Raw genomic sequence first — 25,818 nt, 5'->3', positions numbered from 1 at the left:
CACGACAGTAATTCAGGATATCTATAACACAAAAAAAGAGTGAGTACATTTATAATGATCATCAATTTGAACATTTGTCTCATGTATTCGATGCTATTTCACTTCGCTCTATGTTCATAAAGGTTTTCTCGTCATTCTAAAAGTGAGTACATTTTTTTGAGACACCCTGTATATGTATGTGTATATATATATATATATATATATATATATATATATATATATATATATATATATATATATATATATATATAAATATATGTATAGAAAATGAATGAATGATTGCATTATTATAATAATTTGAACACTGCCATCCATCTTACTAGGGTACGTCCGAGGCTGTCAGCTCAGAACATTCAAGAAATTATAGTGCAGTGTATAGTGTAACATGGGAGTCAGCTAGCAATAAATCTAGGCCACTAGAAAAAATAGCTTTATTTGTCATTTCGAGTGAAACAAAATTGGAAAATGTTTGCATTTAAATGCATAAGAAAACATTTCCCATTTATAGTTGATACGTATTTAAACCCCTTAAAATATGCATAATATAATCAAGCTTCTAGTAAATTTATGAAAGCAATATTTTACATTTTACCTCGATACAATTTGACTGGCTTTATTAAGAATAACAAAAATAAACATTTATTTTTGTATATTTCGGGGTGCATAATAAAAGGATTAATAACACGGCTCCAAAAATAACCTTTACAAGTTATTTTGAGGTTTGATAAGCGTCTTAACATTACTCTGGTTCTTGATTTAATGAACTGAAATGATGCCTACTAAAACAAAGTTACCAATTTTGGACGGATAGAATGAAAAGCAGAGAAGAAAGCCGTTCATTTTGGCAAAATGTTAAATACTGTATTTTCCAAATATACAAAACTATACAAAAATATTTATCATTAATGGCTAAATTTTCACAAACATTTTTGGGATATAAAATAAGGATGAACCAGATATAGGAAAACAAAAGTCACCACAATACTTTTTCTGTCAAGCTGCTGTTTGCTTGGAAAGACATTTTAAATAAAAACACCAATATAACTTACTACTTATTTTTAAAAAAACATGATTGCACACTGAAAATAACACTCATATATGCGGTTAATATTCACGAATAAGTTTCACAGCTCCAAGGCTGAAAACATCCTTGATCATTTTGCATAGCAGTTGTGGACAACGGTTTTCTGTGCTGAAGTTAGATATTTTAAGTAGGAGCATTAAATAATTCCCAGGGCAACCTTAACCCCGCCTTGAAATCCAATTCAGCTGTCGACTGCGCAGTGGGTGTAGCAGTCCGTGATGTTTTTCCTCAGCTCGTCAATGCCTCTTCTCAGCTGGCTAACCTCAAGCAAGTTCACCGGGACCTCCTCTTCCTGCATGTACCTGCACTCACTCTCATCTGCCGACACGTTCAAAGCTGCAAAGAAACAAAAAAAAACAAGAATTGGAAACATCAAGTGTGGAATTCTACTTTTTTTGAGGAGCTTGTTTTTTTTAAGTCTGAATTTTTCACTTGCTAAATTTTGTTTGAAAGTTTTTGACATATGATCAATTTTTTTCTAGCTTCGCTAGCAATTCTGTAGATATCAGCCTCAGTCAGCCTGTAGTCGCACTGCTAATGGCAACCCGCTCACCACTAGTTAAAAATGCGGGGATACCCGATTTTAGTTTATAAATATTTAGTTGGCCATATTTCGTGACCGGATGATTTGCCTAAAGAAGTTTCGTCGACGGACAGGTCGCCGAATGGACGTTCCGCCGAACGTTCATTCGGCCGAACGGAGGTTTCGCCGAAACGGGATTCGCGCGCTCGCCCCGCCCCCGGATCGTGTGTGTACAAGTTTTTCAACCTCGGCCCGCGGGCCATATATGGCCCGTTAGGATTTTTAATCCGGCTCGCCGCCGGCGTTGTCCAAATTATAGTAAAAATCAATGATTCATTTCCCTTTGCCGCTCATCACTCTCAATTTATTAGTCTACCGTCAATGGCAGCCCGGGAATAAGCACTCTTGGGCGGGCAGATGTAGCAGAACCGAGCCGTAAAATGACAGCGATCAGGTCAAATCCATCCTAAACAGCATTTAATGATTAAATACTGGAGCTCTTTGGACATTAGAACCAAGCCCAGGGAAGTGAATTCCTCGGTAAAATGTCGCGATGGAGGCAAAAAAGTCTATATACGTCCATTCGCCAAACGGCTCAAAATGCTCTCAAATTCGGTCTAATCCAGCCGAAAACAGCGTTCGGCGGAACGTCCACTCGGCGACCTGTCAGTCTGTCAAACGTCCGTCGGCGAAACGTCTTTAGGCGAATCATCCGAGTACCCCATATTTGCCTGAAACTATAGCATTCAGCATCCACCTTTCTTTTTTGGCATCAGCAAACATTTTGTTTGGTTAGCGTAATTGACGCTAACCATAGTACTTGTTCGGAAACTTCGCGTACACTGTACTCAGATTTCAAAGTAGTGATTGACTGATAGGTTTATTATTGTCATATGTATCATTTATCAGTGTTATTCTATGTTTGCTACCATATATGGATGCTTTATCAGTTTGCATACAGTATCTTTCTGCTTTCTGTGAACAAGGACACAGGCCTATGGATAAATTTTCTATCTAATGAACGTTCTGGGAGGCTGTCCAAGACCTAAGAGAAGTGATTCCAGTAAAAAGATGTGATTTCAATGTTGTTTAAGCCAAAGACTGAGACTGTTTGATGAAAACCAGATGCTCTGATTCTACGCCTACATAATTGTTGTACACACACATTCATATCATGATGAGCAATAAAAGGAAAGGCCACGTGGACGGGTTTGGAGGAAAAAAAAAAGGAAAAAGAGAAGCAAAAAGACAAAAAAATATTTTTCCCTCACCAGAAAAAGTTTCCTGTGTGTTATTTCTGCATGTTTTACAAATGTCAAATTGGTGAACCTAACATTGACTGATATGTGTTTCTCAGGACTGATATCGATTATTAGTAGTTATGAGGCCGATAACCCAGATTTGGAGCCGATATTAATTTGCCGTAAAAGGGTAAAAAATAATAATAATAATACAAGCCCTGAAGTTCATAGAACTTTATTAAATTACCAATAAACGCTGCAGCGAATTGAAGGATAGCAATCACAACGACATAAAAGAGAAGTACGGCTGCATCTGAGTCGGAAAAAAACCCAGTTTTTAATTGATTTCTGATACAAATACAAAGCTGCCAAGCTGCGCGTTGGCCTCACAGATCTGGGGTCCTGAGTTCAAGTCCAGGTCGGTCCACCTGTGTGGAGTTTGCATGTCGGGCAGGCAACATGGTGTGCAATAATACTTTGATGTTCCATCTTTTGCGGCAAATATAAATGCAAGTCGCTTGGGGTATGTCTCTATCTGTTTTGCACATCGAGAGCCTGAAATGCTTGAGCCCACAGATTTTCGATGGGATTCAGGTCTGGACTTTGACTTGGCCATTCTACCACCTGGATACATATATTTGTGAACTATTCCAATGTAGATTTGGCTTTATGTTTTGGATCATTGTCCTGTTGGAAGATAAATCTTCGTCCCAGTCTCAAGTCTTTTGCAGACTCCAACTGGTTTTCCTCCAGAATGGTCCTGTATTTGGCACATTTCATCTTGCCCTCAATTTTAAAAATCTTCCCTGTTCCTGCTGAAGAAAATTGGAGATGGTATGTTCAGGCTGATGAGCTGTGTTGCTTTTATGCCAAATATATCATTTTGCATTGTGGCCAACAAGTTTGATTTTGGTTTCATTTGACCAGAGCACCTTCTTCCACATGTTTGGTGAGTCTCCCAGGTGGCTTGTGGCAAATTTTAAATGAGACTTTTTATGGATATCCTGGAGAAATGGCTTTCTTCTTGCCACTCTTCCATAAAAGCCAGATTTGTGCAGTGTATGACCGATTGTTGTCCTATGGACAGACTCTCCCACCTTAACTGTAGAAGTCTGCAGTTCATCCAGTGATCATTTGCCTCTTGGCTGCATCTCTGATCATTCTTCTCCTTGTTTGAGGTGAAAGTTTAGACTGACAGCAGTTTGCAGTGGTCTGATACTCCTTCCATTTCAATATAATTGCTTGCACAGTGCTCCTTGAGATGTTTAAAGCTTGGTAAATCTTTTTAAGCTTCAAACCTTTCCACAACCGTATCTCGGACCCACCTGGTGTGTTTCTTTGTCTTCATGATGCTGTCTGCACTTTAAACAGAACCCTGAGACTATTACAGGGCAGGTACATTCATACGGAGACATAATTACAGAGGTCGATTCCATTTATCATCATCAGTCAACATTGGAACATTCAGAAATCCTCTCTGAACTTCTGGAGTGAGTTTGCTGCACTGAAAGTAAAGGGGCCAAATAATATTGCTAGACCCACCTTTCAGTTTTTTTATTTGTGATCTTTGTTCAGGGGATGTTTTAATTTCTGTGTCTAGTCAAAATTCAATGATCTTTCATTTTTTTGGGGGGGGGGGGACTGTTCTTATGGTTATGGAATAGATTATAGTACTTACAGTATAATAACAGTGACTTAAAAATATGTCCCATTGTATAAAAATAAATTTGATATAGTTAGCGGTTACTTGAGTATTATTTTCACAATACTTTTTTACTTATACTAAGGATGACTACTTTTATTTGACTAAAATTAAGTCAAAAAATCAAAAGCCTTTATTGTCATCATACACAGCTGGGTATAACAAAATTGGTGGTGCTACTCCACAAAGTGTGTTTTCTCAGTAAAAAAAAAACTAAAATAAGTAATATAAAAAGTCACGTCCTGGCAAGGTAAATTCTAAAATATTGCACAATCTAAGATATTGCACATTGTTATTGCACAGAAGGGATTGTGTGTCATGCTAACGCAAGTTCAGAATCCTGATGGCTGTGGGAAAAAACTGTCCCTACGTCTATTTGTCCGTGCTTTGTGAGACCTGTAGCGTCTGCCAGAGGGCAGCAGCTGGAACAGGTTATGACCAGGGTGGTATGGGTCCCTAACAATGTTCCCGGCTCGGCTGAGGTAGTGAGGGCTGGCAATGTCATCAAGTGAGGGCAGAGAGCAACCGATGATCTTCTGGGCGGTGTTGATCACTCTCTGCATGGCTTTTCTGTCTGCTGCCGTGCTTCCAGCTTACCACACTGTAATGCAGTATGCCAGGATGCTCTCCACAGTGGCTCTATAGAAGGTTACCAGAAGCTTAGTGTCCAAGTTGTTCCTCCTGAGTACCCTAAGGAAATGGAGTCATTTCTGGGCCTTCTTCACCACTACCGTGGTGTTGGTAGACCAGGAGAGCTTGTCCGTGACGTGAACCCCCAGGAATTTGAAGGACTGGGCCCTGTCTACGCATACTCCATTTATGAGGAGTGGGGCCAGATCTGTGCTGCGTTTGCAATAGATTTGATTATTTAGAAGTAACGCTATTCTTACTTAAGTATAATTTTTGGCTACTCTACCCACCTCTGGTTATAACATGGACACCAGGAATTATGTTTAGACTTCTAGTTAAGCAGTCGGATATTACATTTAAGTGCCAAGCCAAAGCTGGAGGACCTTTTAAATAATAAATGTCAGAATTCACGCTGAAATCGCAACCGAAAACGGGAAATGAAAAATGGTGGAATTGAGGGCTCTGCCTCTTTTTTGGGGCTGAATTTGGTGGCACTCAGCGCCAAAGAATAATTTGACCGCAAAAGAATGATGACGCGCCGAAGAAAAATTTCACCGCATAAGAAGAATGACGCGCTATGCCTGGCAGCATCTTGCCTTCTTTAATTTTGTTGCGACCAAATTTCTCACATTACCACTTGGATAAAGACTTTGCCGAGCCTTTTGCAGCCTTGCTTGGATTTTGAATTGTCGTTTAAAATGTCTCCTAAGCGTCCTGCCGAATAATCATTACTGCAGCCACCGCAGCCTCCCCGTCCCAGAGCGGGACTTAGGCTGAAAAGCGGAGCCCCAGTGAGCTGAAGACGGCGTATGCGCCGTCTCGAGTGGGTGGTCGGCCGGTGATCCGGCGGTACGGGTACGCTGCCTCGAGCGAGGTTTTCCCCGCGACCCGGCCCAGGTCGGAACAGACACCGACACGGTACGCCGATCAGAGTTCCCTAACATAACTGAAGAGAATGGTTATCTTGCGGAGCAACTTTTTTGAAGGAAAATGCCTTCCCGGACATTTTTATTAAAAAATAAACTGAAAGTGGGTGATCCTACTTTGCATTTTTTTATTATCGCGGCCAAGTCTGATCTACATTATCCGCGATATTCGAGGGAATGCTGTAATCATATTATTTATTCCATTCCATTATTTGTGGAATGAGTTTCCATCAAATGCATGCACACTGTACCATAATATTTCTGTCATGGCAGAAGTTTATCAGGTTATAGATGAGTTTGTTAGGGTTGAGTTTAAACAACTTCACTCAGAAAGTGCATGTTTTTGTACTCATTATGTGTATTATTTAAAATTGGAAGGGTGGGTTGTAAAAACCCTCACCCATTGTGGAATTAACCAACTGCTGGATGTGAAGAAATGATAGAGATAAGTATTTCCAAACTATCATACTGCACGCGTAGTGGCTCCAATTTTGCTCTGTGACAGTGTGTTGTTACATACATGTCATGCCCAGAAGGAGAGACAAGTTGAGCTCCTTCCCTTGCGCCCTCTGGCCCAGGATACTGCAAAGAGCCTTAAGGTCCAGCAGACACATGGACAGTTCCTTCAAAAGTTGCGCCACCTGTGGCACCTCCACATCAGACAGGGGAAGCTCCTCCAGCCAGTTATGAACATGTGCCTGCTTTTTAAATGCCAGAAGTATTGAAAGTGTGTATAACTGGATAGATTTTTACAAACAAAAATATTAAAATAGCATGTTAAATGATTACCTGTGATAAGGTTGTCGATGGAATGGACTGCCCTTCCTGGCTGTCAAACAGTTGTGAAAGGCTTCTTTCTTTCTGTAGTTTTTTATTGGTCACCTAGCAATACATAGTTTGCAGTGAGTATGTTTATCACTCTAAAGGTGCGACGAAATACGACAGCAAGTGACTTTAAACGTTTAGCAGACCATATTTTGGACACAAATTCAACCAAAAAGGGTGCAAAAAAGTCTTAGTAATAAAATAAGATCCTACTCTTCCTTTCTCAGATGCCTTGACCCAGGCCACTAAAAAATCTCCAAACCGAAAATGTCATTGATGATGCATTTAGCTGCAAAAAGGTGCAGCCTGCTAGCATGCTATACATAGGCTTGCCATTCTCTTGTTGCCGTGAGATCGTACTGCCATTTTGCCAACATGTGCTAACTAGCAAAACACTATAAAGTTAGACAATCGATTTTGGTTGCTATATCACAACCATAATTGCTGAAAAAAGTCAACATTCCTTAATGGATTGGTTTGAAAGAATTAACTATGAAATGTTAAGAATGATAATAATATAATATCAGATCTGTATGGTTCACTTTGATGAAAGTGATATAGATGAATAATACATGCACCATGTCACCATTGTACAATTTTTCTTTTACCTTTTCTATTTTTTTTTCATATTTGTGTGTACAGTAATCCCTCGAATATCGCGGTTAATGTAGACCAGACATGGGCGCAATAATCGAAAAATCGTGAACTAGGGTCACCCCTATTATAAATACATTTTTTGCTTCATTGCTAAGCAGAAATGGCTTCCACTTACGAGTTTCAGTGAGGATTTTCACATTTTTATGAACTTTACCAAAAAAATATTTTAAAAATTCTTCAGGGGTGAGTCCTTGTAGCAAACGGAAGACAGGGGAGTTGCTTCCGCAAACGAGTTTCAGCGTGGATTTTCACACTTTTATGAACTTAAAAAAATAAAAAAATAATTAATAACAGAAAAATGGCAAAGTGAATTTGCGATAAGTGAAGTCACGATAATCGAGGGAAGACTGTACATTTAAACATCACATAAAAACACATTTTATATCTCTAAAATTTCCATGTTTGTTGAACATACCCTGAGTCGTGAGTTAAGTCTTTCAATCTGTACTTTCTGGCACTCAATGAGCTAACGGGGAGCAAACAGAACATGTCAATGACCACACTACAATACATGTGCTTGTATTTGAGCATTGTGTGCTTCACTCCAAACTGTACCTTGCTGCTGTGGTCCTGTCTCTCTTGGAGTTGAGAGTTTTCCACCTCAAGATGCCTTAAGTCCAACCTCACTCCATCATCTAAACACTTCTGTACCTTCTGTTGCAACCTTAAGGCAGTAAAATTAGAGACATGGTGAGAAGTAGAGCTGGGTGATAAAATGATAATAATTTGTCAACCAAAAAATATTAAAAACTTTCGATAAAGATTTGATAATTTGAAACTGCACTTATGCCAGCCGACCACCACAGAGAGCGGGGGCGCTGTTGCGAGATGAACGCTAGTTCCAGACCAACGCTCGGGAAAAGAGGATGATGAGGAAACGTGTTTTTAGCATGTTAGCGAGAGGCTAACACGGAGCATCAACACAAAAGGACTATAACACGGCCAAAATAAGTGATTATGAGATGCAGGACAACAGCGAGCCAACCCACTAAATGATCCAAGTGAATTGTCCCTGGCGTTTTTTCTTTTTTTTTAATGCCTCGTAAATACCTGTGCACAAAGCACAGCCTTATTGAAAATGCTGTTAACCCACTGTCCTCATTAGAGTACAGACTGTAATATTTTTCTAACTTGATATCAAGGTGTTTCCCCTTTTATGTAAATGTTCTGAAAACGTTGCAAAAACAAAGAGCAGCCTTATTGGACAGCCTGTTATATTTTTCTTTGTTGACAAAGATGTTTCCCCATTTTATGTAAATGTTCTGAAAACTGAACATTTAGAGCGTTTTCTTGAGTTAAAATGGGTTAAGTTCATCCATTTTTATTTAACTTTTTTTGTAAATGGCCATATGTCATGTACATTTACAGTTTCTTTTTGTGAGGCAGAAGATAGTCTGCTTGCCAATGGTGATGATGTCTTCAGTTGATTATTTTATTTGATATTGCACAGCAACTTTTGGTTTAAAGGCAAATTTATAAAAATAAAGACACCTGTCAAAATTTCTGCAGATGTTATTCTTTACTTTTCATAGTGTAAGGAAAGAGTTGACTTATCTTAATTGCACAGCAACAACAAAAAGACTTTTTCAAATCATCATATTTCATATTCTCTTTTCCTATAAAGTAAGGTAACATAGTTACTTTTATATTTGATTAAGGAGGAAAGTAATTTATTTACTTAGTCACAGAAGTTTGAAGTTTCAAATTTGAAACAAAAAAGATGTGATATTTTTGTGATAATTATCAATAGACTGATAAAAAAAAATTTATCGTGATAAATGTTTTGTCATATCGCGTAGCCCTAGTGAGAAGCCATGCAAAGCAGGCTCCATTTGTTGGTAAAATGCAATCAAACGGCACAATTGAATACATAGTTCTATTTCATCCCTCCTGACCGCCAGAGGCGGTGCTGCAAGCACTGAATGATCCCTTGGGTTTTACAGTAATATTTTTCCATCGGAAAACTCGCTTACAACTTTAGCTTCGCTTCATGTTTTGCAGGGAACTTTCTTTTGATTTTGATGTATTTATTTAATGAGGGACAACACATTAATGAAAATATTTATACAGTGGTTGGTACCTAGACATACGAGTACCCCGACATACGAGCAATTTGAGATACGAGTAAAATTTTGAGCAGATATTTATCTTGAGATACGAGACAATTTTTGATAGGCGAGCAGACAGCGGACGCGAGAGGCTGCTCATAAGAACATCATGCGCACTGTCTCTCTCGCAACTCTGCGAGCACTGGGCGGAGCGTTGCATTTTTTTCAGTGTTTTTTTTTTCCCGTTAGTTAGTGTGAATGGCGTATATACTACTTCTTGTTGGCAAGTGGTCGTGCGTTATCCTATTGTGAGGACATTTGTGTGCATCGGGAATATTTTGAAGGGAATACAAAATCAAACAACCCTCGATATTGACTGAAAGTCAGTGTGGAGGCGGGGCAAATAGAGCCAACGAGAAGAAAGGTATCAAAATGTCAAACAAAATTAGAATTAAGTTTAGTGTTATGTTAGATTATTTTTGAGTGTGTCTGCATCGTAATCCAAGTTCATTTAAATTTGTTTATGTTATGTTACTAGCCCGTTGCCGTGCAAAAAATCACCCCCTCTCACCCCCCTTCTGTCCGTCTCTCTCTCTCCCCCTGCGAAATCTGTATAATTTTAGTACTATTAAACACATTTTAGTAATATTAAACCACTAGTTATTTGTTACTGTGTTAATAGATGGCAAATTAGAACAAATAAAAATGTTTTTCCAATCCAATATCCTGTTTGGGGTGTTTTTTCAGAGGGCTAGAACAAATTAATTTGTTTTTAGATCATTTCTATGGGAAACGTTCGTTTGAGTTACGAGAAAAATCTACATACGGGGTCAGTCTCGGAACGCATTAAGCTCGTATCTCGAGGTACCACTGTATTCATGTTAATTAACATATATATGTAAATATGTAAGATTGTAGCCAAGGGATAATTTCCATCTTTAGTCCCTTGTGTAGGTTGGAGAAAAACACACGCACACAAACGTATCAGTTTTAGACAGTTTTCACCCAAATTCACCGCTTATTCTTCTAATTGCACATACTACGACAGCCATTCCATTTAAAAAAAATCATTTCTTTTTTACTTTGCCTTGTTTTGCCATGATCAAGGCTTAGCCAATCAATATCGTTAACATTTACTCATGCTGCGGAATTAAACACACGTGACGTGAACCGCATCATTGGCTGGACAGTGTTCGTCATAGCTTTATCCGTAATTAGCATTTCTTGTTGGTCGTCATTAACAGGCTGGCACTCTGAGTTGCGTTGAAAAATGGCACAGAAAAAATTGTAACGTGTTTATTTATTTTTTCACAATTCAGGTTGGATTTTATTTTGTGAGCCGCCTATGTTTGCTGTGCAAAGAGAACATGAGTAGTGCGCAATTGCGCATACGTGCAGCTTAGTGGGAACATTGGTCAACAGTATTGAAATTGGAATTATTAGTTAGGAAAACAAAATTAATTGATTATAACTGGATGAAGCAGAGAAGTACCTGTGCACAGATGCAATCAGCTCCATCTCTCTCCTGGCTTGTGCCTCAATCTTTAGATCTTTCTCTTCCAAAAGAGAGGCGCTGTCCTCCAGCTTCCTTTGCAAGTGAGATACCATTTTCTCCAGATCCTGAGCTCTCAATTGCACTTCTTCCAGCTGAACACACTCAAAACAATACAAACATAATTCCACATATATACAGTTGATTTTTGTAAACTAAAAAACTGAAAAACATCTACATAAAATGAGTCTCAGGTTGGGTATTTTTGTTGCTTGTATGTTCAGTATGTTTTGTATATTTAAAATCTGCAATTAATACATTAAAAACTTGTTTCTTTATGGGGCATTTGAAATTCTCGTGTACCTCCAGGGTCTGAACTTGTGCCTCGCCCACAGTTGGCAAGTCAGCAAGGTACTTCTCCAGAGTTTCAATGCGTTGCTGTTTTTCATGGTTCTGTTCACTCTCCCGGTGAAATTTCTTTTTCAAACTGCAGATGTAGCGATCCCTCGTCTTTATCTGGTCACAGAAAATATATTCTTTTTGTCTAAAAAAAAACCTCAAACAAACAAAACAGCTTACAAAAAGCGTCTCCACTACCTTTTCCTCTAGTTTCCTGAGATCTTCAGTATATTTTTGAGTGGCCTGCTTGTACAGCTCGTTCAGATGAAGCACTTCCAGTTCTGACAATGCCAGCTTCTTACTCAGTTCTTCATCACAACACTGTGAGTCAGGTGGCACTTTCGTCACAGATTCCTAAATACAAACACAATAGTTACGTAAAACAAGCATATAAAAGATTATTTAACATTTACTGTACAGTAGACAGGTTAATATTTAATAGTGTCACAATGTTGATTTCGCAATATACAGCAATACCTTGACATATGAGCTTAATGCGTTCCAGGACCGAGCTCGTATGTCAATTTATTCGTATCTCAAATAATTTTTTCCGATAGAAATGAACTGAATACAAATTAATATGTTCCCACCCTCTAAAAAACAGGATATTACAATGGAAAAATATATTTTAATTTGTTCAAATTCACCACATACGAAGTAACAAATACCTATCTAGTGGCTATGATGTTCAATACTAAAATGTGATATTATTCAGTACAGACAGATGGCAGCGTTTACCGCGGAGTGAGCGGAGGAGAGAGATTGAGGGAAAGAGAGAGGGAGGGGAGAGGGTGTTTCACAATAGATTTTGACATTTTCATAAACTTTTTTTATACTCAAGATAAAAAAAAATGATGTACTGAAACCACGAATGTTGAAGCCGCGAAGTGGAGAAGGATCACAGTACAGTGGAAACAACAAATATGCACAGCCACTTGCAAGGGCATCACATTAAGTTAGCAAGCCAAAATGTGAAAGTATTTTTTATATTGATTTAAGTTATTTTTGTGCTCAGAATAAGTCTTTAGGCTCTACAATATGTTTTAATGTTTCTAGATTCAATAGATGTAATTGAATTATAGAATTTTGGAAGGCATTGCTATTGATGGAAGACGATTGGTACCCTGCCTACTGTTGCTGGCTGGGATAGGCTCCAGCACAACCACGACTCTTGTAAGTAAGCAACTCAAACATTCATTCATTTTCTAAACTGCTTTATCCTCACTAGGGTGCCAGGGGGTGCTGGAGCCTATCCCAGCTGACTTCGGGCCAGAGGCGGGGGACCAGCCGGTCGCAGGGAACGTAGAGACGGGCAACCATTCACACTCACACTCACACCTATGAGCAATTTAGAGTGTCCAATCAGCCTACCATGCATGGTTTTTGGGGGGAGAATGTGGGAGGAAACCAGAGTACCCGGAGAAAACCCACGCAGAACATGCAAATGCCACACTGTTGGACCGACCTGGATTCGAACCCAGGACCCCAGAGCTGTGAGGCCGACACGCTAACCACTCACCCGCCATGACTCAAATAATGAATTAAATAATTGTGGTGGTGGACTTTTGGCTAATCCCTTCAAGAGTTGCCACGGAAAAACCAAAAAATTGCCTGTTAAATTTGGCAAAGACAAAATTTACGCCAGATGCTTTTCCTGACACAAGCCACACATGGGAATCACATCTGGGCCACCACGACGGCAGTGAGGCACTCAGACCACGGTTTAACTTGTTTAACTCATTTTGTGGTTTGTCACTTTTTTGCATCTGTATGTCCAGGTAAATAATGTGCAATAAATTTATATTTTACAGTAACTATGCACAGAAAGGACCCACTATCCCTTCAGAGGCCACTAATTTGAATTTGATAGATTGGACTTAAGTGAGCCATGAACCCTAGCTAATTTTTCAATCGCTAAGTTTGCTTATGGAGTAGAGAGGTGTAAATGTGTGATATTTACCATTTAGTATGCGCCAGAGATCTGTTGGTAATGGAGCCAGGTGCTCGCTCTCACTTGTTCTCTCACTCATATGCACATGGATATGTGTGAGTTTTGATAATCTATATTTAAATACAATAATACCTCGATTATCGCAGTTAATGGGGGGTTGGACCCCCCCGCAAAAAGTGAAAATCCGCGCAGTGGGGTCGCACCTATTAAAAAAATAAATAATAATAATTATTATTATTTATTTATTTATTTTATTCAGTGTTGAGTCCTAGTAGCAAGAGTGGCTTCTGGTTATGAGTTTCAGCGTGGATTTTCACATTTTTATGAACTTTAAAAAATAATTAAAAAATAAGCCGCCTCGTGGTGTAGAGGTTCACTCGCCTGCCTTCGTTGCAGGCAGACGTGGGCTCGATTTCCGCAGGCGGCAGTATGATTGGGTATGCAGATGGTCGTTTGTCACTCTGTGTTCACTACGACTGACTGGTGAACATTCTAAGGTATGGTCTGCCTTTCGCCAGAAGACAGCTGGGTTAGGCTCCAGCAAACCCCGCAACCCTTTCGAGGATGGGCGGTATGGAAGTTGAATGAATGAATAAAAAAAATAATTAATAAAAAAAAATGTCCCTAGAAAAAAAATCCGCGATGTAGTGAAGCAGCGATAACTGAAGCGCGAAGTAGCAAGGTGTCACTGTACTCCATGACAAGATTTTCTCTTTTAGTGTGTAAAATATAATGGGCCAAATAAACATTTTTTGAGAGTGAAATAGCTTAATAGTTGTAATACAGTTGTATCTTAGATTGATTTTCTGACCAATGTAGCGCTAAAAATTGTATCGCGAGATCATGAGATAACTGTAATCATGAGCTTTGCATTGGGAATCGTATCATCCATATTAATAATACCTTCATCTTTAGGATTTGAGGATCTTCGAACCATTTCTGACTGTGTAGGACCTGCTGGGCTCTAAGTTCATTTTCCCTAATGCGAGCATGGAGCTGCAGGATCTGTTGCTTCTGTCTGAAAGAGAAAAACCTTTACTTTGACCTTCACCTACCAGTGTATGAATACCATGTTGCCGAGTAAGTTAATATCAGTAGAGTGGAAGGTGCATTGACATGAAAATCAGAATACAATGTGTCAACTGTGCACGGAGGTGACTAGTTACCTATCTATCTCCAACTCCCTTTGTCTCAGCATCCCCTCTTTAACCTTCACCAGAGTGTTCACGAACTGGGATGTCCCATGCAGATTCTGCAAATGGACGAGCAGTTTATTACCACTAAATAATAGCAAGAGAAAACAGTGTACACTTTTCCAAATTTTGAGGAAAATGATCTGGTTTAATAGCTCCCACCTGGTTGATGCTTTGTTCAAAAGATTGTCCATCTCCACCACAGACCTTCGTTTCAGTACCGTGGACCTGGCCAAGTTCACCGTGCTGTGCTTTCAAGCTGTACTCCATCTGCTCTGTTAGCCACATTTGTGTACGGACGGCTGGCTGAATCGGCGATTCCCTGTCAACCGGGTGACTGAGTGGTGAGTCTGCTAACTTGGATAAACTGAGGCTATAAACCTGATCACGTACAAGAGCTCTTTTAGCCTCTGCTAAACTGGTATAGTTCATGTCCAAACTGTTGTGTTTAATGGGCGAGGAAAGAGTTGAGGACTGTGACCTGTCTGTTTCAAAACCAGACCTATGTTTGTTCCAGTAGGAGGGACCAGAACCAGGAGAGCGTTGAAAGCTGTGAGAGAGCAATGAGGAAGATACAGGTAAATAAAGGTCTCTATTTAAAACATTGTACTCTTTTCTGCAGCTATAGAACAAGCCCCTATCAAGGGAGTCATGTGAATCTGTGCTGGGACTGTGCACTGATGTTTTACTGGAGTTCTTGTCCATCCCAGAAGGCAACTTGGTGAGAGAGGAACACCTTCTGATGGGCTGATGGTCCTTCATATCATCACTAGTTTGTGCACTGAGTGGGGATCTGGCTGGAAGGTTTAGTTGGCAAGACCTGTTTCCATGACCTGTCCTGCCTGGTGAGGCTGCAATTCTTGGGCTGGCATATAGCGATGTGGATGTAGATGGCTTAACATGGACAACAGAAATGATGCTGCTGAGCTCATCTTCCTGACTGGAGTGATGTCGGGACAGCGGCAGGACAGACGATGGTGTGGTACTTGAACAGGAGTCATCTTACAAGAAAGGACAATATTAATAACACAAACACTGAACAAACATGTAAAAACAAGTGTAGAATTTATAGTAAAGCAGTGATTGCCAGAATTATTGTATTTAAAAAAAAATAAAAAAAATCAGGAAAAAATAAAAATGTTTACTGTCAAATTACTGTTGCATTGACAAAATACATCAAGAACTACATTTTGACTGTTAATTCAGAGCAAAGAAATTTAAAAAGTGTACAGGGCCTGGTGGTGGTGTTGACATAAGAGAAAAAAACTGAAAAATATTCTACCGTAAAATGGTTACCAGACCACTATAAGGTTTTTTCAACGATACGGACAAAATGTCACATTTACTTTTAAATACGGGTGGACAACTGCGGTTGCCAGAATTTTACCTAAAAACATTTGTTGTTGTTGTGTGTGTGTGTTTTGTTTAGATTAGTTTGTAAAGAGATTTCACCACACTGTTTACTTGGTGGTTTGATCTACAGCAGCCAGAAAGTATAGTACTACTAAAAACACGAGACTCCTAGATTGGGACACATTTTGTGACCAAATCGGATACAGTCCAATACTGCAAAAAGAGTACCTAACCCTATCCCTGTCAGCTAAAGTAGCGGTAAGATTTTAAGCCCAAGCCCGAGCCCGACCCAATATGTGTTTATATGTGTTATAAAATAAATAAAACGTCAATCATTACTTCAGGTCGGGTCGAGTTTCTCTCTCACTGCCTTTTAAATATATATATATATATATATATATATATATATATATATATATATATATATATATATATATATATATATATATATATGTTTATAAAAATGTATACTAAAACGATGCGTAGATACTATACCAAGGAATGTGTTATAAAATAAATAATTTGGATAAAACAGAGAAGGCGGTGTAATGTAATTACTATTTAGCTACTAAACAGGAGTCGCAGAGCCAGAGCATGCTCTGCGTACGTGAACGCAGCCCTCTTAGTAATCTTCCCCTCCGCAAGTCCACATCTATTTTGACCTGGTATCCCCAATATGGAGGAGCAAGCAGTGAGAAGTGAAAAGACAAACACGCACCAGTAAGAAGAGTGAGGTGTGGTAAAGTTTTAAATGCTACAGAAACTTGCGCTGGCTTCGCTGAATGTAGTCAATGTGGCGCTTTGCTTTCATACGAGAGCAAAAAGACTGGCACCTTGACGCTGAGCAGGCATTTAAACAGCTGTACGGGCAAAAGTGATGATCGTCAAGTATCTATATTATCATTTGTTTCAACCCGTCAAAAGGACGGACGGCCTTTAATTTTTCCTGTCAACTCTTTAAAAACTCTGTTAAGGTTAATTTAACCTCTGCAGACACAGAAATATAAGAAAGAGAAATGTTTATAGCAGTGGCGGGCCGTCAGGGCCTTCAAGGCCTTCTCTGCTGGCCTAAGAAATATCTGAATCATATTATATTTTGTCCATCAATACGTACTTATTATTCCAAATTGTCTGTTAGCTTCCTTTCATTGCTTTTCCCCCTGGTTGCACTGCTTCCAGATGTGTGTTTTCATATTGAAGCATTTAACCAATCACATTTCAGCCATTATTTGTTGCCAGATCAGATCTGCCTCAAAGCCTGCACAATCAGTTTGCGGGCTCTGCTGGATTAAACTAGACTGTTGCTTTTAACCAATCAGATTTCGAGTTGGCAACCCCACAATGATTTTTCATAGGCGTTAGCATTTTGCTGGCTGGGACATGTCATTGCTTTCACAAACTATGATTGGCTAGTAGGCGGGCCAAAGCAGTACCGAGGCAGCCGAGATCGCAAACTCCACCCACTATGGCCGACAGAAGCAAAAACAAATAGATTCTGTTTGCTCACAAAGCTATTTTCTAGACGGACTTTTTCAGGAAAAAAATGGACATAATTAAGAAAGGGCGGTCAACTCCGAAGCTAGCAAGCCTGTTACAGCCGGGAAAATGGTGTGGGGCACTTTCAGCGCGCTAACTTAGCTCCACAAGCAAATAGTATATTGTTGTTTTGATTTAAAGCCATTTTCAAAACGGACTATGCCAGAAATATGACAGGACAGGCTCCGACTTTCATCATTAGCTTCGATGGCGATAGGAAAGCAGGAAGAAAGAAAGGAGGATGGATATTGTGTAAAAAAGATTTTTGGTGAGTAAAATTACAAATATGGCTATATTCCTAAATAATATTTCAATTGTGGGCCAAGTTCTGATATCTGAAAAGCTCCAGTGTTTGTATTTAAGCTCCTGTGTTTGTATTTAATCACAAAATGCTGCTAGGAAGTGGATTTTACCCCAGTTTAATTTTTGGCGTTTCGCCATTGACGTCCATCGCTGTCTTTTCCTGGGAAAAATCACCCCCCTGGCCTGGTTGTAATGTCTCAAAAGCTCCAGTATTTGTATTCAATCAATAAATGATGCTAGGAAGTGGATTTTACCTAATTTTAGTATTTTAGTGCATTTTTTGTCATTTCACGTATGGACGTATCGACGTTCATCGCTGTCTTTTTACCGGGGAAATGATACTCCGGGCCCGGTTTTGATGTCTAAAAAGCTCCAGTATTTGTATTTAATCAATAAATGCTGTTTTTGGCTGGATTTTACCCCATTTTCGGGCAATGTTTGCCCGTACGCCATTGACGTTCAAAGCTGTCTTTTCCCGGGAAAATCACCCCCTGGCCTGGTTTTAATGTCTGAAAAGCTCCAGTATTTGTATTTAATCATGAAATGCTGCTAGGAAGTGGATTTTTCCCCATTTTTGTGCATTAATTATTGATTATTTTTTATGTGTCGCAGCTGTAGCTGCAGTAGAGGTTTTATAGCCATAAAATAGTTTTTGAGGGTTGGATTGATACGTTGAAGGCGCTACCAGAAAATGCACCGCCCGCCACTGGTTTATAGAGTCTTGTTGAACGTAGATTTTGTTACAAAAGACAGGCCTTAATTTGTTATCATAAATCACCCCTCCTCCTCCTGAGTACTCAAATAAAATATGACATTTCCGATTTGCCTCGGGCTCGTGCCTGCAAATCAAGTTAATTGGTCGGGCTCGGGCCGGGCTTTAACCCTCACGGGCCGGGTCGGGTCAGGCTGGATTTTTTTAGGCCCAATCTTACCTCTAAGTTAAAGCCTTTTACTGCAGAGAATGCAATGCGGACTTCACTTTCCCACATATAAATGGGAGATTGTATAGTATGTAATACGTTTATAGTTGTATAGTAATAACTGTCACCTAAAGCCTTTCTGTGCAGAGCATGCATTGCGCCCTTCAATTTCCCACATATAAATGTGAGATTCATTTCTAGCTGTGACCAAAAGACTGGCAAATATATCTTGATTTGGTCCTGGGGTATTGCATGTCACTAAACAAACTTTGGAGACTATTTGGTTGAAATGCTAAGAGTATTCCCCCAAAACCACAATTTCCGAACTTTCCAAAAGTGCTTTGACTATTAATTCAATGTTTCCAACTATGATGGAACAGTTTGAGAAAGATCTTTTCCCACTTCAGCAAGACATCACTTTGCAAGCTCCTTAAAGTAATTCTTCAATGAGTTTGCTTTGGAAAAACTTCAGACGCCAGATCACACTTGTATTTAAACCAGTATTTCTTTTTTATAATGTACTAATGAAACAGAAATCAATAAATTTTATATCTTTGAGATTCTGTCATTTTAGTATTTTGGTATGACATTGTCATTCTAGGGCAGTGGTCACCAAACTACGGCCCGTCAGCATATTTGGCCCGGCCCTCTGAACAATACCAGAGACGCTATCGGATTTTTTTCCTATTTGGCCTCCAGAAAAAAATCCTAGGCCCGGCCCTGTCAAAGAAAGAACGGAATAATGGCGAAAAAGTTAGGTAAGAGAAAAATTGATTCAGTATGCAGGGTATTTAACCTGCAGTGGACAAACGATTATTTTTTTGTTCAATGCAAAGAAAAGGCTGTTTGTCTCATCTGTCAAGAGACGGTGGCGGTATTCAAAAAATACAATCTTCGCCGACACTATGAATCCCGTCACAAAGACAAGTACGACAGCTTGCAAGGCCAAATATGAGCAGACAAACTCTCAAAGCTAAAAAGTGGACTACTATCTCAGCAGAATACATTTGTACGCCAAGCTCAGCTGAACCAGGCATCCGTTCGGGCCAGCTTTCGGGTTGCTAAACTGATAGCAAGCAGTGGTAAGCCTTTCACTGACGGAGAGTTTGTTAAGAAATGTATGGATGCTGTCGCGGAGGTTTGTCCCGAGAAGAAAGATGCATTTAATGCCGCAAGTCTGTCGGCGAGTAAAATCACCAGACGCGTTGAAGAAATCGGGAGTAATGTATATGCCCAGCTGCAGCAGAAGACGAAAGAATTTGACTTTTTTTATTAGCACTGGATGAAAGCACGGACGTGCAAGACACAGCGCAACATTTTTATTTGTGGAGTTAGCGCAAACTTTGGGATAATTATTTAGGTATTATTTATTTCATAAATAGTGTTATTTATTTCCTGTTTTTTCTGTGAATAACTCAGAGGGTTATTAAGTTATTATTTATTTTATTAATAGTGATATTATTTGTTTCCTGACTTTTTCTGTAAAGAACCTGGAAAGGGTTATTTGGTTATGTGTGGCTTTCTGGAAAACAATAATTTTTTAAGCTCCCCTACGATCGTCACACTTTCTGTTACAAACTGACACCGGCCCCCCATCAGAGAAGGGAAAAGTTATTTGGCCCTCACAGGAAAAAGTTTGGGGACCCCTGTTCTAGGGCATCTAGCAAATGTCTTTATTAAGGATCATCCCATAAATTCTGACCACAGCCATATTGCAAATTGTTGAACTTTGCTCTGTACTTTAAAGGTTAAGCCTTAAACGGAAACTAATTAAAAGGTAGATATTTGCCCAGATATGGCTGTCAAATATGATGGAACAAGCATTTGGATAGATACCAAAAACTTTGGATTTAATCATTGTGACAAATAATAGTAGTAAGACAAAGCCACAAGTATGATTGAGAAATTTCTCTGGTCATTTGAGTTATAGCTGAACTTATTCACTCAACGCAACTCAAGTCATACTGAGGGAGGGGTCTGTTGATGCCAAGTTGTCACACAAGGTCCCTGGGCCACGGCCACGTATATTCCAGTTTCTGAACAATACCCCTGTAATTTCCACCTTCTGATAAACACTTCCTATCAAGGTCACTGAGTATTGCATCGACTCCAGAGGCTCATAACAGAGATGCAGAGCTGCCAACTACTTTCAAATTTCCGGAGTTTACCCGGAAATGCCACGCAAACTCCGGGACTCCGTACAGCCTCCCTAAATCCCAAATAATTGTGACTTCAATTTTTTTGAAGCACCCATTTCGGAAAAGTACCAAATTTCCAATTAAAATTGTGAATCATTCAAGTTACAAGTTCTGACGAATGATTCGTCTTGTGCGACTTCAGCGTGGCAATCGATTCGGAATTGATTGCATACGTAGCCTCTATCGTAGAGGTCTACAAACCGGTCCTGGAGGGCCGCTGCGGGTGCAGGTTTTTGTTCCAACCGATCCAACACAAACAGTTTAAACAATGAGGTTTCTGCTGAAAAAACAAGCACCTGACTGCAATCCACTGATTGCACTTCTAGGATACCAGATTGGTGGAAAGGTTTCCTCTTACCGGTTGGAACGAAAACCTGCACCCACTGTGGCCCTTTCTGGGATAGTTTGGGGACCACTGCTCTATCGCTTTCACATTTTTGTTTTTTTCATAAAGGAAGTAAGTATTATTAAGGCTGACTAAACCACCAGTCTTTTGAAACAAATTCTATCATTTCCGGGGTTGTTCTAAAGGAAGTAGGCGTACACAGCACTGTCAAGTTTTATCAATATGCCTCCTCGGAATAAGCGCAAAATGGATCGCAATTTGGATGAAACTTCTAAGAAATCCAGACACTTGCAGAACTTTATTGCTTCTCATTTGACGAAATATCCCATGTTGACGCAGTCCCCAAAAGGACCGACATTTGCACATTGCACAACATGCAGGTGCGACTTCAGCGTGACACATGGTGGAATTACTAACTGTAAGACGCACGTAGAAGGACCCAAACACGAAGATAAACTTATTTTCATTATGCTGTACTTTTTCAAGTTTGCAAAAACACAATATTTCAATGAATGTAAAAACATGATAATAACAATTTGATTTAAATTGGCCTACACTTATTTATTTTTTACATTTTTTTATCGATTTTGCGTGAATCGCATTCACTCCAGAAATACTCTGGAAATGGGAAATGGTACTCCTGAAATGGGGTCAACGGAGGTTGGCAGCCCTGGAGATGTCAATTTTTGTTATACGATCAGTCACTGAACAATACTTAAATCCTAACACAAGTGAAGTTCGGCAGTCCAGAAGAATTCTGCTCAAGTGCCACAGTACTTTGTTGCCTTCCTTTAACAGTAAAACCTCCAAATATATGTGACTTTCATCCAACCGAAAGCATGTACATCTTACACAAATATAACCCTACCTTCCACACTATCAGAACAGTAGGTACCGATGCCAGTGTCACCACTGTCTGACACCGCACTGTATCTACGTCCAGTGATGCTGCTTCCAGACCCAAGCTGTTTGCTGAGCCAGGTTGATTCATGACTCCGGACCCACCCTGAAGAGCCACCACTACTTGAACCTATATAAAAGGCAAAAATTACAAAGATTGCAGTAATCGTTCCTACTAAAATTGCCAACTTTAAAATTAGCCCACGCCTACAATCTTACATATTTACATATATATGTTCATTAACATGAATATAGATATGTTCACTAATATCTGCTGTCCCTTATCAAATCAATCAATCAATCAACTCCCTGAAAATAATAAATAAGGGACACCCCACTGGTACCCTAAGTGTCACCCTTCACTTCTTTTTTTTGTATGGGAAAAGTGATTGGTTTTGTACTGATTTGATTCAAACCTGAATTAAGTGATGTAAAATAGTTTATTTACTACAGCTCTTTAAAGATAAAAAATAATATATAAAACAACATTTTGTGCAGTAACAGAAATGTCAAACATAAACTCTGAGGTAAAGAAAACAAATCTCTATCTCTCTCTCTTCTCCCTCTCTCTCTCTCCCCTCCCTCTCTTTGCATTATTTTTTGTTCATCCATAAACTCCATGCTGTCTTCTCTTATCGTCATGAAAAAATACAGTATGTAGATCAATAAGATGTGTATGATTTAGTAGTCATAATCATGTGCTCCTTGGTCAAAAAGCAGAAGAGGTGGGATAATACCTTTACCTGCTGATAACCCCAAACGAAGGCCAGACCACCACTTTTACAGGAGACCGACAGATATATCCCGCAGGGAAGTGTGGTTAGAATACGACGGAGAACTTGGCGCCACTTAAATGGTGAAGTCCTCTCATCCAAAGGCCCAAGACTTTACCCAATCGACATTTAAACATATTCATCATATATATAAAACTCATAAATCAAGTAAGAACAGCTCCAGCTGGGACAATGTTGAAACTATCCCATCTCTGCAAAAAACAAACCGAAGGAAACCATTGTTTCAGGTGCGTGTAACCTGACATTTAGAGACCTCAGAGTGTTTGTTTTTCTCAGCTTTGACTCATTTCTCGAAACAAAGAGGACAGTCTCAAAGAGAATGTTTGACCCAAAGTTGCCTGCGATTGTGGACAGCAGAATTCTATTTGTCATACATTTCAAGAGGCGGGCGGACAATCAGAAACCCACAAATTCTGACAAACTCCAAGCATTGATTATGGAAGAACGGACGGCCATGAGTCAGGGTTTGGTTCAGAAGCTGATCGACAGCATGCCAGGGAGAATTGCAGGGGTCTTGAAAAAGAATGGTCAAATTGCAAATGTTGACCTACTGCATGTAATTTTCAAGCTTTTGATACTTCTGAAATGCTTCTAATTGTATGTCATCATACCATAGATCTGGTAAACACCAGCTTTGTACACTCTTGTTTTTCGTGTTTTACAGCCCTTCTATCTCTTTTTTAATTACATTTTAATATTTCTTAATACATTCCTTTTTACTTTACTTTGTACTTTATACTTTTTATTTTAATGTTTTTACAACTTTCTTTGTTCTGTTACCCTGGCTTCTTTCGGCTCCTTCTTTTTTGGAACCATTCAGCCATGCCTACGCTGTCACACACATGGGACTAGCTGTTACAATATGCAGCAGAAGGAGCAACACCTCGGTGCCGCCGGAGATTCGGAGCTGGACAAAAGTGCCGGGAGAAGAGGGAACGCTTCTGACCAACTATTCCATCCTGGGATAAGATGGAAGAGCTGTTGGCGCTTACCAGCAACGGAGTCGAGGTGCCCTACTCTGCTACTGTTGTCTTCAGCTCCAGACTACGGAGGAACTGTGCGGATAAGCTTGGAAGCGTGACTGCATATTCTCTACCTCGGTCACAGTCTGCAGAAGTTCCCCATCTCGTGGAAGACTTCCTGTGTGGTTCCAGTTTTTGTCCAACTTTACAACGTCTTTTTGAGTCTATCCGTTTTTGCTACCGAAACCAAGATGGCGCCCTTCAAGTGGCAGCCGGTGGCGGTAGGTCCGTCCACTCTTGCTCGTTTTGTGTTTTTGCTGCTTTTCTGTTTTAATGATTTGATTTGGTGATTCTTAATGATCCCATTGATTTGCTTTGTACTTTGTGTTTTTGCTTTTGCTTTGTTGTTCTGAGGCCTATGCGACTGTACTGTCTAACTTATAACAATGCCTTTTCTTACTACTGTCACAATGAAATTTCCCGAATATGGGATGAATAAAGTTATCCAATCCAATTTAGGTTGAAATTGATAAGTTATCATAATAAAATTTAAAACATGATATAAACAACTCAAGGCGGCACGGCAGATGACTGGTTCGGCCACAGAGTGGGGGTCCTGGGTTCAAATCCAGGTCGGTCCACCTGTGTGGAATTTGCATGTTCTCTCCGGGTCTGTTTGGGTTTTCTCCGGGTACTCCGGTTTCCTCCCACATTCCAAAGACATACATGGTAGGCTGATTGGGCACTCTAAATTGCCCCTAGGTATGAGTGTGAGCGTGAATGGTTGTTTGTCTCCTCGTGCCCTGCGATTGGTTGGCCACCATATCAGGGTGTCCTCCGCCTTTGGCCCAAAGTCAGCTGGGATAGGCTCCAGCACCCCCTGCGACCCAAGTGAGGATAAAGCGGTTCAGAAAATGAAAAATATATATTGTTGGATTTATTATGGGATGTTTCTATATGTTTTCTAAGCATTTTTTGATAAGTAATAAGGCTATAAATTAATTCATGATTTATGTTGGGACCACGCTTGAGGACGCTTTCACCCACAGCTGCTTTCGAAGGCCAACATATATATACAACTCAAGAGGTCTAGATAGATAAAGAAATAGATAGCGAGATTAATAGATAAATTAGATGATAGATTAGATTTCGAAGCCACACTGCTCCTCCGCCACGCGTGCAGTCGATGGCTAACACAGTGACGTAAAATGTATTTGCCATCATTGCTGCATTTCCGATTTAAAATCAACAACGCTCGTGTATATCAATAAATAACATATTTAACTATCAACATTAAGACACAAGAGGTCACCAACAAATACATATCTCACCTGTTTTGTAAGAATCGTATCCATCGTCAAGATCTCCTCTGTTCCACATTGGCAACATTAAGATGTTTTACATAACAGCGGAGAAACAGCTCTGCCTGCGGTCACTAAGAGAAACCCTCAGTGAAATGGAGGCCAGTGCATCATTTAAACGGGACTACTGCGTTATTTGTGGCATTTAGCGAAGTAAGATGGCTTTAAGGCCCAAACTGGAAGATTCTCGAGACATTTACAAGTAACGGGCTCCGAAATTCACTTGATGACGTTCGATGCTGAGTGGAAGTGACGCAAGCCACTTCCTACACGGTTTCTTTTTTCCACAATGCGGTCCAAAAATCCCAACTTTTTTTTGTTACACGGTCAGGTTTTACGTAGCTAAATATCGTTGATTGGCGTTGAAATACATAATTTAAATTGCAACTCGAATTATGCTGGATGGAGCTTTGTCATTTTTCTTCAATTAGTCTATGCCAGGGGTAGGATGGCAGGGGTAGGGAACCTATGGCT

The 25,818-nt window shown here is 39.7% G+C and overlaps 1 protein-coding gene across 5 annotated transcripts; it reads right to left on the bottom strand.

Moving 5' to 3' along the window:
* Positions 1-417: 417 nt before the first annotated feature.
* Positions 418-25,610, bottom strand: cep85l (centrosomal protein 85L). Of its 5 annotated transcripts, none has more exons than XM_077587120.1 (13): positions 25,315-25,610; positions 22,196-22,357; positions 14,832-15,672; positions 14,645-14,731; positions 14,382-14,496; positions 11,726-11,881; positions 11,492-11,644; positions 11,129-11,292; positions 8,144-8,252; positions 8,004-8,054; positions 6,896-6,988; positions 6,627-6,804; positions 418-1,420 (listed from the first exon to the last, which is right to left on the bottom strand). In XM_077587120.1, exons 1-13 carry the CDS (start codon positions 25,370-25,372, stop codon positions 1,266-1,268), a joined length of 2,322 nt encoding a protein of 773 aa, XP_077443246.1. In that variant the 5' UTR covers positions 25,373-25,610; the 3' UTR covers positions 418-1,265. The 5 variants fall into 5 exon arrangements, with proteins under 5 accessions (XP_077443246.1, XP_077443245.1, XP_077443248.1 ...); XM_077587119.1 differs by having other exon boundaries at positions 6,627-6,807; positions 14,645-14,730; positions 14,834-15,672; positions 25,315-25,609; XM_077587122.1 differs by having other exon boundaries at positions 11,129-11,283; positions 14,645-14,730; positions 14,834-15,672; positions 25,315-25,609.
* Between the last annotated feature and the right edge of the window lie 208 nt (positions 25,611-25,818).

Source organism: Stigmatopora argus, chromosome 19 (assembly GCF_051989625.1).
Source record: "Stigmatopora argus isolate UIUO_Sarg chromosome 19, RoL_Sarg_1.0, whole genome shotgun sequence".
In the NCBI taxonomy this organism is placed as follows: domain Eukaryota; kingdom Metazoa; phylum Chordata; class Actinopteri; order Syngnathiformes; family Syngnathidae; genus Stigmatopora; species Stigmatopora argus.
Note: the sequence above shows the minus strand (reverse complement) of the source record. Positions and strands in the feature narration are given on the sequence as shown.